Source organism: Zerene cesonia, chromosome 25 (assembly GCF_012273895.1).
Source record: "Zerene cesonia ecotype Mississippi chromosome 25, Zerene_cesonia_1.1, whole genome shotgun sequence".
In the NCBI taxonomy this organism is placed as follows: Eukaryota; Metazoa; Arthropoda; class Insecta; order Lepidoptera; family Pieridae; genus Zerene; species Zerene cesonia.
In genome coordinates this window covers 4,088,303-4,107,331 of record NC_052126.1, presented here as the reverse complement: position 1 = coordinate 4,107,331, position 19,029 = coordinate 4,088,303, and the positions used below count along the sequence as shown (strand labels likewise).

The window sequence follows — 19,029 nt, the reverse complement described above, 5'->3', positions numbered from 1 at the left end:
AGAATCGTAACAAAAATGACAAGTAATTTTCCAATGCCCGATGCCCGATGCACAAACAACGTATGTGCACCAAGGCTAACCTGTGTAAGATCCAAGATTAATTTAATATATATAATAATGCTGCTGAATAATAACAAAATTATTTAAATTCAAATACCTACAGCAACACCAGAATCAGGCAGTCATAATCACGAATTATTGTATTGTGTTCGCCTAATTCCTCCGACATAGAACCATGATAGAAATAGGAAACAGCCTCTGACAATCAGATTTAATGTAAGTCATTAAAATATTTTAGTAGTTTTAAATCTAATATTGGTCTTTTTGGACACATATTATGTACCTTTTTTTACTGCTATTGTAACATCTGTGTATTACGTCACTTTGACTGTAATGACAGCTATGTTTAATCTTTACTGTAAAGAAAATGGCGGTTGTTGCTTTATGAAATCCTAAATAAAGTTTTACCAATTTATTTAGGTAAATAACAAAGTAGATATCTATATATTGATTGATATAATTAAAATATCATCCTAACAGATACTGTTATAGTATCGTTTCATTTATTTGTGATAGTTGTGTAGATGCATTCACTAATTCCATATCAACACAACAACGCGGTTAAATAACGCAGTGTAAACAATTTTTGGGTTATTTAATGAAGAATCTTGAAAATTACATCATATTTCCATGTTTTTATTTTGACACTTGGTAAAGTTTTAAAAGTGCTGTGACGAAATGGAGAATTTAGTTCGATTATTTTGATCCAATGTTTATGTGCTAATATTACCCAAAAAATGGGTGAAACTGAAGAATTCAATACACTGGAGTTTGAAAAGAAATTGACGCAGCTAAAAGATACTCAGGAGAGTATTCAGTCGTTATCTTCCTGGTGTTTAAAACAAAGAACGCACCACAAGAAAATTGTCTCCAGTTGGCTTAATGTTTTGAAGCGAGTTAAAATTGAGCAAAGATTAGTACTATTCTATTTAGCCAATGATGTTATCCAATATAGTAAGAGAAAGAATTATGAGTTTGTTGAAAGTTGGGGACTTAATTTACAAAAAGCAACTCCACTTGTCAGGTGTGTATTATTAAAAATTTTTATTGGATGTGTGTATTAACAATAATTTTAACAGCGGGAATAGCTGATTCACGTGCAAATGCAAGTATTCCTAAAGATTCCGTGTTCTGGTACATTTAACATAAGCCCACTACTACTAACACTACCACTAAGTACATTTAACATGGGCAAGTATCATCAAAATCCGTTCAGTGGTTTTCACATGAAAGGGTAACAAAATCTATATGATTTTACAAAATTTTAGTAGTAAGTACATGGTTTAAAACTGGAAAAAGTAAAAAATTGTTACTGTTATCTTAGTTAAGTTGCTTTTAAATCACTGAAAACCAACATTGCAAGAAGCTTCCACTCCAATTCATAGTGAGTATCTTGGCAATAGTTTGTTTTATTTTTAATTTGCCTCTTCAAATACATGTCTTTCATTTACAATTTCAATTGTTTCACAAATTTAATTGTATTTTATTAATTGTGATTGATGATAAACCAAACTTTTATGTACCATGCCTCTAATGTTCAGTATTATTATTACAGAGATGAAAAGGTTCGGCCAAAAATTCTACGCATATTAAAGATATGGGAGCAAAGATCTGTATATGATGATGAGTTTTTGTCAGACCTAACCGGTCTGCTAGTTGCTGGAGCTGTTAAAAAGACTGATGATGATTTAGATTTTCAGGTGAGTTTTTAAGACAAAAAATACTTATATTGTCCATGTATGTAGTGTAACCTGATGTAGTAAGTTTGTAAAATTATAATTTATTTATTTATTTCTTAAGGGTGACTTACAAAGCATACACTAAAACATTATTTAACAAGAAAAATATAAGTATATATGCCGAGTGTGGCTTTAATCATAAGGCGCCACAGCTTAATAATGTAATGAGTATAAAAGATCTACAATAGTTTTTGCGGGGTTTCTCCTTTTAAAAAAAGTCCAAATTATTTAATAAATCTTTGATTTTGAATTTATTAGGGCTTAAAATGTATTAAATAAAAATGTGTCTTTAAATTTATACCATTTTAAAAAATAATCAACATCAGCTTAGAACTTATACTAGCTTATGATATGTATATTGCTGCCAAATGGCGAGGATTATATGAAATTTTGGCATGGCAAATATTTTTAAACTTTAATATTATTTTGGAAGGCTGTGATATTAAAATAAATTTCTTCTCATTGTGTCCCTTAACAACCTATACTATTTATAAGAAAATTTACTGATAATAAATTACTACTGTACTTATTGCAAGACTAGCTGATTTATATAAGTTTGCTCTCAAAAATAATATTTTTGTTATGTCTTGAAATATTGTTTTTTGCACAAACTTTAATGGTTTAAACAATCTTAGATATGTGTGGATCATAAAGTTTAGCTTTTTCAACAAGTAAATCCACAAAAAAAAAAATTATTCCATTTCAGCCACAGCAATTAGTTAACAAAATAAAACAGTGTTCTGTTTTGGAAGCGGACACTGATTTAAGGTTGAAGCATATACATGAGTGCAGTTTGGATCTGTCTGATGCTGATGCACTGTGTGCAAACTTGAAAGGTGATTGTTTGTGTGTATTTGTATTGTTTTTTTTTTTTACATTTTATATTGAACTTACAAGGGAATTTTTTTGTGGCCTTATTATGAGGTACATAACGGTTTTTGTAAATTGATTTTGATAACATAAAAAAATTTTCATATCAGTATGTACAACAAAGAAATGCTAATTGCATTAAATTTGGTATCAGGTGTGAACAATTCTATGTATTTTATTAGAAAACAAAAATTCATCATTGTTCTTATAAGTATGGTGTATTTTAAATATTTTTACAGAAAGATGTCTAAAGAGCGACGTGGAAAAGGAAATAAGTGAAGGTGTCGGATGTATAGAGAGGTACACGCAGGCATTACAGAGGGAGATAGTAGCGAGAGAAGCTTTGCTGGCCTTATTGAATTCTGCCAACCAATACTATTCCACGCAGAGGGGCGAAGTGAAAGTCGTTGCTTACGTGAGTAATTGTACATTGAAATGTTTGAAATATTTTTTTAATATTATCGGAAATAGAAAATGTCAAGCATCATGATATTTTCTGATATATTTATTCACAACAAAACAATCATGGTAATTATAGTAGTTAAGTAACAACTATTTATTTTCTGAGCTTTCATTACAGTTTTTTTTAATATACACTCATATCTTCAAATTGTTAGCGACAAAACAACCAATGCAACATTGAATAAATAATTATCTAATTTTTGCAACATTTTTCACCAAAGCTCAATGTCTGTTTGTTGCCTAAAGTTGTATAATCATCTTCTATTAGTGGGAAATCCTGTTATCCTTTTTGCATTACTCTGAAGCTATTATCTTACTATCATTTATCTATATACTATTATACTATCACCAATTTGTTAAATTCAAAACTAAAAAACAGTATTATGCCAATATAAACAAAATAGCTATGAAAAAATCAGCTTTGTTCTTAATTCTTTAGTTATAAGTGGTGTTACTAACAGGTGTACCTAATTTATACATTTTGTGTCTGCTATTAAGCAATTTGTTATTTTTGCTCATTGCATCTGTTTTTTAATGTCCGTCACAAAAATTCAGGCGTACAAGAACTTTGGCGCCCGAGTGAGAGCACTAAAACGGAAGCTTGACGAGCTGATCCCCACCCTGCCCAGTGGTGTACCTTCGCCCCCCAAGGAGGAGGATGTACCGTCGCCAGGGCCTGACGAGGACCTGGATCTGCCGCAATCGGCTGAAAATGAAGATGAAGGTATACCAACCTTTTGCTTTGACTGTGCTCGGGTTAAGCCCAATCAAAGAGAAATAAAAACTAATTTTTTAACAGTTAAAATATCTTAAATAACTTAAATCTACGGCCCATATAAAAGTAATATAAAGGGCCATCCGTAAATTACTAGCCAATAGTGTAGTTTCTCTTCCAGTAGCATACAACATAGATCAGACGTTCAACACGACTGTATCTGCCGATGGTTCCCTCTACAATTTGGGCCTGTCGTCGTTCCTCACTGCGGACAACCCGTTGGCCATGTTCAACGATGAAATCGATCTCACTAATGGTAAGAACGAATATTGATAGAAATTATGTTATTATAGTATTTGATTTAAATCATGCATCTGTACACTATCCAGATATATGTTAGGTTTAATATACTTACATACAATCAATATTTCCTAAGCCAGTACTTCTTAATGCTAAATATAAGTTGACTGGAACATTTAAATTCATTAAATAGTACAATTTACATCAATATATCTCAAACACGTAAAATTTTCCATAACAGCCAATAAAATAGAAGTAATAAACACAAGGCCAAGTGATAAACAGGACTTCAGTATAAATGACTTCTTGAAGACACTCACGCCGGCCGAGAATAATTCCGTTTCCCCAGTCAATAGTGGTGAGTTGTTGAAATAAAACACGAGTAAATTTTAATGCTTAGACTAGCTGTTCGGCCCGGCTTCGCTCGCGATTGTAAAATTATTTCGTGTTAGAATTTAAAGGTATGAAACGTTTATATCTAAAACACCGCCTAATAGACATTTTAGTTTATTTCTTTTTGTAGTGTTATTGTATTTCTTTTTCTTTGCCAATTGCCTTGAAAGCGCGGGCCTGTCACCCACTTACTGTTTTACACATTCATATTATATTTAGATCCAGAATATTAAAAAAAAAACTATTCTTATTAGAAAAAATAAAAAAAGTTTTTTTTTTTAACATGGTTAAAAGATAATTGAAGTGTTTATTTATTATTATTCCCCGCCCACTCCTCCCATACAATGACCCTGATTGACTATATATATATATATATCTATATTCTAATCTGAACAGTGGGTAGCGCGTCCCAAAAGTCGCAAGAGGCGTTGCCCGGGCTGGACCTGCTGACCCCGGACAGCACGGGCAACCCGCCGCCGCCCACCTCCTTCTATGGGAGTATGGACGCCGTTACCGCCGGGAGCGGTGAGTTCTCATTCTTATCGTTTAATACAAATAAATGTATTTATTATTCATTTTCGGTGTGTAATAGAAAACTTTTATAATAATACTAGCTGCACCCGGCAAACGCTGTTCTGCCTTACTCTGATCATTTAGGGGGATGAAAAATAGATGTTGGCCGATTCTCATACATACCGGATAAGCACAAAAAATTTCGTCAAAATCGGTCAAGCTGTTTCGCAGGAGTATGGCAACGAAAACTGTGACACGAGAATTTTATATATTAGATGTGATATATAAAATTTTCTTTTTCAGTCAATATGACGTGACGAAATTTCTGCTTTGCAGTTTTCTGCAATTTCTTTTGATATTTCTTCTACTGTTTCCTTATTAGAAAACAGTCTAGTAAGTCTTTTAGAAAAAAACGTTCGTACGTATGTTACTTAAGTTTTTCTTTGAACTCATCCCCAAAGCTTTTACAAGTGTGACATTAAAAAAAATGCCACTTCACAGTTTTTACGTGTTTATTATTTACTTGTAGATGAGGTCGAACAGCATTACTTACCAGAAGCGGTGGTCAGCAGCCAATGGACGAATAACGCGTGGAGCGTGCCTCCAGTGACGGTAGGTTTTAAAACATTTTCAAAATTAAACAAGTAGGTATATTAATTTTGTGCTGGCGGCCATCTTGAATTTTAAATAGTATTCTACAAGATTTTTCATAGTGTGATATCCATATTGAAAAAAATATTTAATCCATCATTTTGTGGCGGTCGGAATCTTTGATTTTTAACAGGCACAGCTGTGAACACTTCCAACTATTTTACGTTTCACACAAGAAAACAATATCAAAATCGGTTCATCCGCTAGGAGATGCGATGCCACAGTATCCTACATAGACACGTCAAACTTATATACATGCGGTATTTTTTTTTGCGTCGAGGGTTAAATAGCACCATTTTCCATATAGATTCCAATTAAAGACCAGCAAAATCGAATTACAATAATTTGTTTTATGTTTTATTTGTTTTTTTATTTCAGTATTATTTCTTTGAGGTAACTTTTCATATTACTTTAGTCAAATTATAAATTTACTATCAATACTAATATAGCTGTAACATGGATTGTGTTATTTTGTGTCCGAAAGCAGTTTGGAGGCTAAAGCATTAATGCATCTCATTTCCACTTAAAGATCCAATATGATGCGCATTTTTTTCACTCCGAAATTTATAAATTTCACTAGATGGCGTTATATTAAAAAAGTGACATGTATGGTAATTTTCAATTTTCTTAAATTTTCTCATAATCCTTCTAAACCACTGAAGCCGAAGACACGTGTAAAAACTTTCACACCCTTTATAAACTATAGAAGGGTTGATTTTTTTTTAACAAATGCTTTAATTTGGGCCTTTAACGGTTTTGAAACCAATTTTCATCCCAATAATGATGCTATGTTAAGTCGTGAAGCGTTACAGATAGATAAGCATTTCGTGAAGCGTTACAGATATATAGGCATTCGAATTTAAATAATTATACTACAATTTATACTATAAACAAGCAGTCTGCCCTCAGCGGGTAAGGCGTAAGGAAAGATAGACACACAGCCTTACATTGGCATTTATAACACCAAATCGGATTAGTGGTTAAGGTGTAAAGAAGAGGCAGACAGACAGACAGCCAGACGTACATTGGCTATCAACTGTTTCAGCAGCCGATCGCATCGAACCGGGCGGTATTCGCCGAACCGCCAGCTTCGCCACCGACGCTCGTACAACCAATGGTACCGCCACTGTCGGTACCCGCCGTTATCGATAGACCGACGGTATGTTATTAAGAAATATATATCAGCAGCGTCGAGTTATGCGGTATAAATATTATTTCAAGTTGGATAAAGGGTGTCCTCTTTTTGAAGGTAGAAATTAACACACGAGCTGGTAATTAACTAATCGTACTAATATTATAAACGCGAAAGTTTGTAAGTGTGGACGGATGTATGGATGTTTGTTACTATTTCGCGCGAAAACAGCTTATCTTATCTGTATTCAATTTGGTACAGACATAGTAATCTATCACTGACTATAATTAGTCTGGATTAGAACATATGCTACTTTTACCCGGGAGCCACGCGATAAATATATATCCTTTAGCAATCAGGAATCACGTAAATATCCAATGGTGAAAGAATATTTGAAATCGTTCCACTAGTTCATGGGAATAAAACGTTTAAACCAACAAACTATCCGCTTTAATGTTAGTGTTTTATTAAAACTATGTGTCATATCTGTCTGTTTTTTTCAGGGACAAAATTTTTTAAGACCCATAATACTTTATGCAAGAGATTAAATAGCCCAAATAACCATTGCTTTATGTAAACGACATAATATAAAGGCTAAGAGATTTTTTTTTAAGAATTTACAATTCATGTATACTAAAAATAATATAAGATACGCATACTGAAGAAATATCTATAGGGTATATACTAATGATGTTATTTTTTTTTCAGGAAAGTTCCGCGCTGGACGTAGACCACAGGGGTATTCTGCCACCACCACCCCCACCACCCGTATTACCTATGTTGGGACGTAAGTTATATCTAAGTTGAGAAATTATGATAAAAAAAAAAAATTACCATCAATTTGATGGTTTCAGTGCGATTTATTTTATACCGATTGTGAAAAGAGAGCATTAGAATAAATAAACAAAAATAGTGAAGATAAATAGATTCCCAATATTTTTTCGTGTTATATGTGTGTGCTACGGAAAGCAGGCATATTCATATAAAACGTTAATAAATTAATTATTTCATTATTCCTTTGTCATATCTGTCTTTTTATTATTTTGTGAAACATGTTTAAAAATGGAATTATTTATGAGGTAACAAAAGCTCATAATATTGAAATGAATGGCATAAAATTTGCTAGCCTAACTGAAACTAGAAGAAAAAAAAAAAATTAAAATATCTTTATTACTTTAAGATAGACAAAAAATATAGCTCAGAACTTTCTAATGAATAAAAAAAGTTTTTGATTTTAAAAGCATTTGAATGCTATAAAACTTACAATGTTATGAAATGATGATGAAAATATAATTGTTGATAATTTCAAAAGCATTTTATAGTTTGGACAATTATTAAGCGTGTTTTTTTTTATATAATAAGTGTAAATATTTATTTCCGTAGATATAGAAGACGTGGATCACAGATTGATGCCCAGTATGCCCACCCTCGCGCCAGTCACCCCCCCTGCGAGGCATCCGGTACAGCAAGGTAATTAATTAAATTTGGGGAGCCGGAGGCCCATATCCTTTTCCTTACCCTTCCCAGTCCTTTCCTTCTTTCCAGTCATCAATCCTCTCCTTATCCCTTAAAAGCGGGCAGCGCATTCTCACATTTCCGAGCCTTTGTTCATGGGCGGTGGTGATCGTTTACCATCAAGCGAACCACCAGCTCAGTTGTCCGCTATGACATAAAAAAATAAAAACATTGATTGATATGAAGAAAAAAATTAAAGAATAGAAAAAAAAATGATTACGAGGCGGTATTCGAACCCGCGACTTTTTGTCAAACCGTAGCAACGCCTAGCCTCTCGGCCACCCCTGATTAAAATCAGTTTGAAAGATCTAAGCTTACATACGGATAGATATGTAGCGATTTAATATTGAAATATTTAATTGTTTCCAGATGTAGATCACAGGAATTTAATATCGCTCACTCATCAATTACCACAGAGGCAGCACAATCCTGTATCTGTTGATCAGGTAGGTTTTATTTAATCAGTTATTTTTATTATCTTAGTATATAAAAATCCAGTATCATTATGTATGTTCCCAATGATCTTTTCAACAACTCAACCGATTTTGATGAAATTTGGCATTTTATGTGTAATTTGGTCCAACTTAAGATAAAGGAAAGTTTTTATTTCGATTAATTATCTCGATAATTTATAATTAACAATAAATTTAGCCTCAGCCACAGCAATGCGTGGCCGGGTATGCTAGTGCATAATATAAAACTTCCTCTTGAATCACTCTGTCTATTGTTTAAAGCCCTATCAAAATCTGTTCTGTAGTTTTAAAGATCTAAGCATACATACAGACGAGGGAAGTGACTTTACTTCCTATGATGTAGTGATTGATAAAAATTATAGATAATTGAAAAATTTTAAAGAATTTCCCGTGGGATTTTTATGATTTTGTTAGGGGGATAAGCAGTGTAGTAGAAGACAGGAAATTATTTAATATTTAAATAGTAATACGTTGCTCAATTATTAATTCATCTTGTGAATGTGTTTTTTTTTCCTATATTGAATTAATTTTTTCCAGGACTACCGAGTGCCTCCCATGGTACCTCCACCAGACATAGTTGAGAGTGTCGATATGGACCTCTCTGAGGATGAGGAACAACGTAAGGGTTTGGCTTTTAAGTTTATGTATGTGTGTGAGGGGGACTTTGTGTGTGTGTGTGTGTTTGTGTGTGTCTGTGGGGTGGTGGGTATGTGTGTGTGTGTGGTAGTTAATAAGATAACATAAGAAAGGATTTAATTTATAATAATCTATGAACAGACGTGATGCACGTGAAATATGTGCCATTTTCTTGTTACGAAGCTTTTGTTGTTATAGGTGTGTGAGCTGCTAAGTATGTTATATTAATTATAGCAATATTTAATTTTTCAGAAGCAATGTATCCACAAAGCCAAATGGACAACAGGCGGAACTCATTCAACAACAACAAAGTGCTAGTCGGCGGCGACGACAAAGTGAAGGACGTGCACAACAACACGCAAACGGACGGGCCGCATTCCGCCCCAATAATACCACCACTGTCCAATCCCTTCGAGAAAATGCCCCCGAACCTCAAGTTCACCATGCCCCCAGAGTTCCCAACCAATTCACACCCGAATTCTGCTCCAGTTCTGAGTCACTCGAATAGTTTGCCGCAGAATCACCTGAACAGCCTGCCCCAAAATCACCACATGAACCATCCAAACATGCCCCAGAACCACACCTTGCCCCACAACCATCCAAACAACTTACCCCATAACCATCCAAACAACTTACCCCACAACCATCCAAATAACTTACCCCAAAACCACCCAGCCAATTTACAGAACCATCCAAACAGCTTTCCACAGAACCATCCAAACAATTACCCGCAGAACCAACATCCATACGAGGATTCTCCGAATTACGATCGCGAAGAGAATTCAAACGATAGCGCGTATGATGATGACCTGCGCACGCGCAGTTTAGACATGGAAGTGAGACACGTGGACGATTATTCCAAAGACGTCGATTGGAACGGGCCCAGACAAAGGTTCCCTAGAAATTGGGGGCCGCGATCTAACTTCCCCCCACGGGGACAATTCTCCCCGCAGTTTTGGCCCCGCAACGGCCCCAGGATGCCGAATAGATGGATGGGGCCAAGGCCGCAACGGTTTTGGTGACGACTTTATCCAAATGTATGGACTGTCGTGGGCGAGTGTATGGGATATAGATTTTTACAGCCCCGATTTTATTTCTAATGTGCGAGTGATTGAAGAAAATATCGTTTCACATACTTTTTTGTGTTAAAGTGCATATTTATGTATATAATTATGTTTTCGTGATATCAATAGTTGATAACGAATGTGATAGCATTCACATGCTGCATACACTCGCTCTATATATTTAGTGTAAATTAATGTTAGTATAAAATTTCAGCTTGTTTTTCAATATAGATGACATTCTATTGTGTAATTAAAAACAAAATATAGTCACCGTTGTTTTTACTGTGTGATATGTTTATTTTATTGTTCGTTAACAAATCTAATAAGGTTGATATGATAACTAGTAAGATTTTTTTATAAAGAAACATCCGTCCATTTTGTATGTAGGATATTGGTGATAGTTTAAAATATTGGCAGTTATGAAATAACTACGGCGAAATAGAAACATATGTGCCCCTTACTGAACTGTGTTCGTGGTAAATTGGATAGAAAAGTACAAATTTGGTTAAGTGAAATTAAAAGCAATATACTTACGTTTTAATCTTAAATGCAGTTAACAAAACTAGGTATTTTGATGGCGGAAAATAAAGGAATCGATCACATATAAAGCAAATAAATTCCCTTAAAAGCAATGTGTATTAAAATAGAATAGATAAAAAATTAGGACGAATTAATTAATAGTCGTGGCTAACCTAGAATATTTAACAAAATTTCATAGCACAAGCTCGAAAGAATAATTTGGGTACAAACACGATAGCAATACCTATTTAGTATACAATTTATATTTACTAATTATGATTATAACTTGTATCTATATTATTATCAAAAGGGGGAATTATGTATATAATTTAGAAGGTATAAAAGGTTTTGTACGTATGTGGATCACGAAATAATTGAATGATTTATAAGCTATAATATTTTGTATAATCTATCTTACTAATTATATACTTATTTATTATCCGTAATAATTATTTTGGTACGCGTGGAAGTCAAATATTATTTTTATTACATTAGTATTTGTTTTTTTAACGTTAGAAAAATTGGCGCCACAAAAATGATATAGTTCATACACACTTGTAGTGAATGTGGATTTAGGATGAGTCATCAGTCGAGAAGTGGGTGGGTTTTTATATAAATCTAAATGAAATTGTTATATTGGCAATATTTATTTAACGATATGTATTGTAATAGTCTTCAGCAATCCTCTTATTGAAATCAGCGCCATCTGTTTGATTTTGCCCGAACTACGTGAACAAAAATTTGCCCAACTATTATCACCGCATAGACTGTTTTTTTATTATTGTAGCAATTAAAAGCAATGTTGTTTTTTGACAATTATATAATATAAAAATATTGAAAATAACTAAACGCCGAGTTCTTACTTTAGCACTCGTTGTTTATTAAGGTTGAATTAAACTAAAACAAACATTTGCAGAGTTTTATGCATTAACTAACTACCCCCTGCAGTTTCACCCGCGTAAGTCCGTGTCTCGTAGGAATATCGGGAAAAAAGTTGCCTATATATTATTCCAGTTATTCAGCTGTCTAGGTACCAAATTTCATTGCAATCGGTTCAGTAGTTTTTGCGTGAAAGAGTAACAAACACACACATTCTTACAAACTTTCGCATTATGATATATTAGGAAGGATATTTAATATTATATTATATTATATTATATATTATAAGTAGGATAATGTTATAAGTTTAACAAATATACTAGTGGTAGCTGCGAATTCGCTCACGTCATTTTTGTTTTACTCTAAATACTTTTTGTTCGGTATATTTATCGGTTCTTACCTCGTGATCTTATTTATCGCTATTTGATAAGAAGGTAGGTATAGAAACACCGAAGCTAGATGAAAATTCGTCTCCTGTATTGAAAGAAAGTGAAAAGTGACAATCGTGTTAACTCCACCGCTTCACCCAAGAGCGGCTGAACGATTTTAGTGTTGTTTTCGCTTAGATTAACTTAGATAACTCGAATAATTTGGAAAGCTAACAAATATACAAATGTTCGGCCAGAGCCAGGGAACAGGTTGTAGTATATTGTATAAAAAATCGGTCAAGTGTGAGTCGGATTTGCGATAAGTTTTCGTAATTAAGCTAGAGCAACTGCAAAAGATTTGTTTACCCGTCCAATTTATCATCGTATACTTTAATAACAATCGTATTTTTATAACACGGTTTATGATACAGTCTAGTGATGAATAGACGGACGGACAGATAGAACGAGGGAGGTTCTCAATTCGATTGATTGCTTTTTCTTTCTCAATAACCCCGTGAGTTTTCATCCTATTGACAGGATTTCTTTTTAAGTTTCTTTCAAAATTCTTGTCATTTGGTTCCATTTTAGAATCAAGAACAGAAACCAGAACCCTACTAGAAACATCGGTGACCTTTTCTGTATAAAACAATTATATTTTAATTGTAATGTCGAGGCGTCCTGTATCAAAGTAGTTAGAACATCTGTTTCGAATGCATTGATAGATCTATTTTATAATTTTAAACAACTATACCAAGTGAAAAACATAGTCTTTACTAAGTCAAAATCTAAATTATTTTGTATAAATGAATGAATGTTTTTTTTTATTATGTTTTTGTTTATGTTGTGTATTTCGTATATATAATATCTAGTAAGCGTAGTGCTTTAGAAGGGTCGGCGAAGTTTTGGGTCGAAATTATTAAACTTATTTTGTTTTGTGGAAAAAAAATTTATGACGGAAAATGTTATGTCAAAACCCAAACTCATAATTTCTCAGTAAAATATACCATAAATATGCATAGATTGTGGGAATGGCAGTGTTATGTTAACTTTCCGAAATATAGCTAACAATATAGCTAAAATCTAAAAGTATAGTCACATAAGATAAAAATAAAAATATAAATTACGATTAAAACATATTTTAGGCAAAAAGTTACAGATCTTTCTAGATTCGACGGCGATGACTCCATACAACGCACAATTTGTATTATATGTATTTCCCTATAATCGGCACTATAGAAACCTAGACATAGATAGACTTAGGGTCGATTCTTCAATCTCTGGTTAAAACCTAGCAGTCCAATAAAGTATCAATTACACAACAATATAAAAATGTCACATGTGAAATGCTAAGACGAAGAATTAATGAAATGTTTCTTTAATACGATATTCGACAAATAAATTTTAACCAAGATTTCAAAATTGACCCTAGGTTTTGTTAAAGTACATAATATAGGTAATATTTTTATGAAGCAATAGTTAATTACATATCACATAAAATTTAGGACTTTTATAATAATTAGCAATGTTTATTAATTAAGAAACAAGCTGGAATCTTATGCCTTACGTGTTTTAACATTACAATATCGTGAAACTGATTTAAGACTTAAGTTAAAAGGCCGGTTTTGTAGCTTCTGAATATCCTCTGGTAAGTTTATCTGTCAGATAACGTAAAAAAGTATATGCCGATTGTTATCTTGTTATCAGAGACATCAGTGTGTGTAAAATTAGGCGATTCAAAGATTAGTGAGACAAAAATATGATTTTGTTAATAGGTACTCAAAATTAAATTTATTGCTAAAATTGTTCCTTTATAATTTAGGTATTTTTTATTTTTTTTAATATTATCAACAACAAGGTATTTTATTCATCGATGTTTATTATCATTGTCTTTTTTATGTACAAAAGTTTAAGAGTGAAAGAGAAATATGAATTTAATGTGTTGTGTGTGATTTTTTAAAGCATTAATAACATCTATGGAGCTTGTATAACAGTTGTCTTGTAAATATTTGTAAATAATGTACATACTGTAAAAGCAATAATTTTTAATAGTTTATTACATATATTAATGAGACGTGTAAGTAAAAGATAGATATACCAAAAAGTAGTTTTATTTTCCTACCTAAATCTTATACTGAGGTGTTCTGAGCTTACAAGCCTTTAAGAAAGGCAGTTTTTTTATGTACATGGCAACAAGTTAGGTAACTGAATAGAATCTGAAATTGCTATTAGCAATTTGGAAAGGGTATGTTCTTATTTTGATTTTGCCAACTACTTATTCAGAACTCATTACTCCAAAACATCTATTTTATTGTTCTTACAAAATGTTTTTTCTTCTCACAATAAAAATAAACAACCGAAATTGTAAGAAAACTGCTCTGCTCTAAACTTGCCTCTCGGCTGGGCTCCGCTTGCGCTGAGCCGGGATACAGACAAGCCTATGGACACTCGGGTAACGTGGATCGCTATTGTTAAAATAATTTTTATGATCCGTTCAGTAGTTCCCGAGATTATCCCCTATACGTCACAAACTCATATATAACTAATCTTTACCTCTTAATATTATTGGTATAGAGTACTCTCGATACTGCCCTTCTGCGAATATACGTATATTTGCTTGCTCATAATTCAACAGAAAAACATATTTGTGATTACAAAACAATATTTAGATATATACATACATCTTATACCTTTAAACGAGCAATTCTTGTGTATATATATATATATATATATATATATATATAATTGGAATCTCGGAATCGGCTCCAACGATTTTCATGAAATTTAGTATACAGGGGGTTTCGGGGGCGATAAATCGATCTAGCTAGGAATTTTTTTTAGAAAATGTCATATTCGTGTTTTATTCGTGTTTTTTTTTTCCTGACATCTATTGGTGAATAATAATACTATTTTGCTTCGTAGATAGCTGGACAACTGAAATAACACATAGGCACTTTTTATACCGATATTCCTACGGGATACGGTTACGCAGCACGCTTACGCGGTTTCAACCGCGGGTCACAGCTAGTAGACATTTATTGGCACCAAAACAGGAATACAGTAAGTAGAAAATCAAGCAATTGCGTAACATACAAACATAAGTATTTCTTCTAAAACTATGTGTTCCCTTCATTATCCTCATCATAAAGAGATTTTTATCACTATATCAATTCGATAATTCTTTATCATAATCATTGTCTTCATAAAATGCCATGATTGTCCCGGTTAGGGTGGATACCACCACTCCGGATTCTACAAAGGGACCAAATGACAACAATTTAACGTCAAACACAAAAAGAATCACCTCAACCGGTTGGAAACATACGGAGTTATCGAGTTACAAGAGAAAGAGACATCGAACTGAGAATTTTCTCTGTTTTCGGGAACGTCGGCTAAAAAAACCAATAGGGCCAAACTTGATCACATCATTTGGTATAGCAATGCCGTTGTGTATTGTGACTAAAGTAAGTCAAGTACAAACATTACCTACAAACCATACCGGTTTTTGTTGAAAGCCTTTTATACTCGGTTATAACGCGATGATGGATGGTAAACTTTACCAACAATTTCATAGAGCCTGCTTATTAATGACCATTAAAAATACAGGTAAGTTGTCGGGAGTGAGCAAGTTAAAGGTGTATTATAGCTGAAGTTAGGCCAAGCGTCAAGTTGAATAGCCAAACTTGGATGAACATCGAACTTAATTTAGCTCTGGATTATGGGTCGAGTTGTCAACGATCGCTGTGGATTCAATTTACATAGCAGTAAGCAGAACTACTTAGAGTTAATGGTTCTCGAGTTTTAATACGAAATATAAAGATGTAAATTCGAATCCCAGTTTATCGTACAGTTGTGGAAAGTTCATTTGCTAATGGTTGAACCAAGTCGAAAAACATCGCTTCATGAACGATATTTCCAATACCTAATTAGCTTTAAGAGAAATTTGTGTTAAAATTCCGTAAGATATTCAGTACATTTAGATACTGAAATAATTGTGAAATCAAGATCACATATTCTTGGTATAGCAATGTGTAAATTTATCTTCGTGGGCGTATTCTCGCAAAAAATCATAAATTTAATTTAAAAACTTTCGTCCAAAGTTTCATATCTCACGTTACACTTCAGACGCTCGGTGAACGAGAATAGAAAACCGATCGATGTTTTATTATTGTTGTGTGTTGATGTTTGAGCTTAGACCGCATTTTTGTTCAAGAAAAATCTTGTTGTACTCACAAGCTAATATCAAAGAACCCACAACATATTGGGTACATGTTATATTTAATTAAGAAAAATTATTTTATCTTTCAATTTTTGCCCCTCTAGTAGACGATAAATTTATTTAATAACTAGCTGCGCCCCGCGGTTTCACCCGCGGGAAGCCCGTAGGAATATCGGGATAAAAAGTTGCCTATATGTTATTCCAGTTGTCTATATGTATCAGTTGTTGTATACATTTATTTAACTTATAAAAAACGAAAATAACCTTTATTTCATCAGATAGATGCTTAAAATGAATAAGAGTTTCCTAAATAGGTTAGATGCTAAAATAAATAGCTCATTTAAGAACAAAATTTCGTAGTCCACGCGAGCGAAGCCGCAAGCGGAATCCTAGTAGTAAATAAATTAATTGAATTCCCGTACTAATCAAATGAAAATGCTTTTAGCATTAATTTGTCTTATCAAGCAACTAGAATAATCGCATGCATCACTCGAAACTAGCAAAGAAGCGTAAATGACTTCATTAATATGGATAGTTTGAAATTTCCGAAGGCGCCGTGGCAGTCTTCTGGAAACTGGAATTAATGGCAAGTGACGTAAGCTAGACAAACAACGGAACATGCTTACAAGTTAAATACTACATTCTCTAGAAATGTGCGCGGGGCTATGTGGAGGGCGGATCGGGATATGTTTATTGTCATTGTCAGTATTTTATATAACTTATATGTTTATACTGACTGACTGACTGCACTGGTTGGTATTTACGTCCGTGAGTGGGTAAAAATATTTATTATGTTAATCTATTTCAACATACACGCCATAAAACTGCGCCAAATAATAGCTATACATAGGTACTAGATAACATGTCAAAATGATATTGTAAAACAACTCGGCTATTTATAGGCCGGAACTATGTTCCCACCCATATAAATCCTACTTATGTCCTATTAATATTATAAATGCGAAAGTTTGTAAGGATGTGTGTGTTGGTTGCTCTTTCACGCAAAAACTACTGAACCTATTGCAATGATATTTGGTACGAAGACAGCTGGACAACTGAAATAGTATGTAGGCAACTTTTTATCCCGATATTCCTACTGGATACGGACTTACGCGGGTGAAACCGCGGGGCGTAGGTAGTTTGATATGTTTAAACACTACTCGTACACCAATATTCTTTTACGGTGAAAGAATAGATTTTCTTAAATGGAATTATTAAAAAATATAGATTATGTATATCTACACCTACAGGTTTATAATTACACCTATTACAGTTTTAGTTTGCTCACGTACACGTACGATCCATCGCTTTCTTAATGGACTGATCATAATTACATAGCAAGTCATACGTTTGCGAAAATCTACAATTTTGACTTGGCACAGCCAAGTGAATTCATTTCCCGTCATAACCAGTGTCCCAACTTTGATATATGTTACAAATGCATTGTATTTTAGACATTGTGAATAACCATACACGGTAACGGGGTAGTTTGCGTCCGTCACAGGGAAAACTTTTTGGACGTCAATATTATTCGTATGAGATACAAGGTTTTTTTACAGAGGTATCGTAGAGAATTAATCTGAAGTCTGAACAGTGAATTATTGTTGTATTACAGACTTTATTATCCTAATACCCTATTGTTAAGTTTGTAAGGATGTGTGTGTGTTTGCTCTTTCACGCATAAACTACAGAACCGATTGCAGTGAAATTTGGTACGTAGATAGCTGAACAACTGGAATAACATATAGGCAAATTTTTATCCCGATTTTCCTACGGGATACGGACTTACGCGGCTGAAACCGCGGGGCGCAGCTAGTTCACGATAAATTGAAGTTATTCATTATGTTAATTGCATATTTAAGCGAAATTACATAAATTGTCGTTCTATTGTAGTTATACGACTGGCTTGGTCCAAGGTGATATTTGCTTTATTTTACAGGGCACAATGCGGGGGACGCGAAAGGTTAAAGCGCAGATAACATAATACTATACTATTGTTTAAAGTAAAACTATAAATACAAGCTGTAGCCCACGGTACTCGCGTGGTACCCGCCTTTCTTAGTTAGCCCAGTTAATGTGCTGATCCAAAGTATAATCTATATTTGTACAAAATTTCATACATTTATGATAGCTGCATTCGCGTGAAAGAGTAAATAACATCCATACTTACATACTTTCAGGGTTAAAATATTCGCAGGATCAGAAAGATGTCTTGAACTAAGCCAGGATTAAATAAAGTTAATGCTATATTAGAAATAATAAATGAATTGTGATAAATAAGGAACATTCTCACATATTTAATATCGTTAATAAAGAAAATAACTTCCTATTAATACATTTCCTTAATCACATCACGGGATCAAGGGTGACCGAGAAGTCAGGAGTCACGATGATACGTCGAATGAGACGGTTTCGCGATCGATTTCTTTAATTTTTAAATTTCTAATTTCAAAGCTCTTGAATGTTAAAAAACGAAAAATTAAATGCAATTATTTCGCGCATAAATAGACAACTAAGTCGCACA

At 33.4% G+C, this 19,029-nt stretch overlaps 1 protein-coding gene across 5 annotated transcripts; it reads left to right on the top strand.

The window, feature by feature from the left end:
- Positions 1-421: 421 nt before the first annotated feature.
- LOC119836762 (regulation of nuclear pre-mRNA domain-containing protein 2) lies at positions 422-10,706 on the top strand. 5 transcript variants are annotated; one of them, XM_038362217.1, is made up of 15 exons: positions 422-1,084; positions 1,616-1,760; positions 2,506-2,635; positions 2,909-3,084; positions 3,687-3,855; positions 4,031-4,162; positions 4,388-4,504; positions 4,936-5,064; positions 5,582-5,664; positions 6,749-6,862; positions 7,544-7,622; positions 8,219-8,305; positions 8,720-8,796; positions 9,361-9,442; positions 9,712-10,706. In XM_038362217.1, exons 1-15 carry the CDS (start codon positions 798-800, stop codon positions 10,479-10,481), a joined length of 2,577 nt encoding a protein of 858 aa, XP_038218145.1. In that variant the 5' UTR covers positions 422-797; the 3' UTR covers positions 10,482-10,706. The 5 variants fall into 5 exon arrangements, with proteins under 5 accessions (XP_038218145.1, XP_038218144.1, XP_038218147.1 ...); XM_038362216.1 differs by having other exon boundaries at positions 4,028-4,162; positions 6,752-6,862; XM_038362219.1 differs by having other exon boundaries at positions 4,028-4,162; positions 9,715-10,706.
- Positions 10,707-19,029: the final 8,323 nt, after the last annotated feature.

What these genes read in the sequence shown, in the direction of transcription:
- LOC119836762 (XM_038362215.1), top strand. Translation starts at nt 798, where the DNA reads ATGGGTGAAACTGAAGAATTCAATACACTGGAGTTTGAAAAGAAATTG. An exon ending in AAGTGAAAGTCGTTGCTTAC is followed by an intron (nt 3,085 to 3,686) that starts GTGAGTAATTGT and finishes ACAAAAATTCAG; the next exon opens with GCGTACAAGAACTTTGGCGC. An exon ending in ATCCTGTATCTGTTGATCAG is followed by an intron (nt 8,797 to 9,360) that starts GTAGGTTTTATT and finishes AATTTTTTCCAG; the next exon opens with GACTACCGAGTGCCTCCCAT.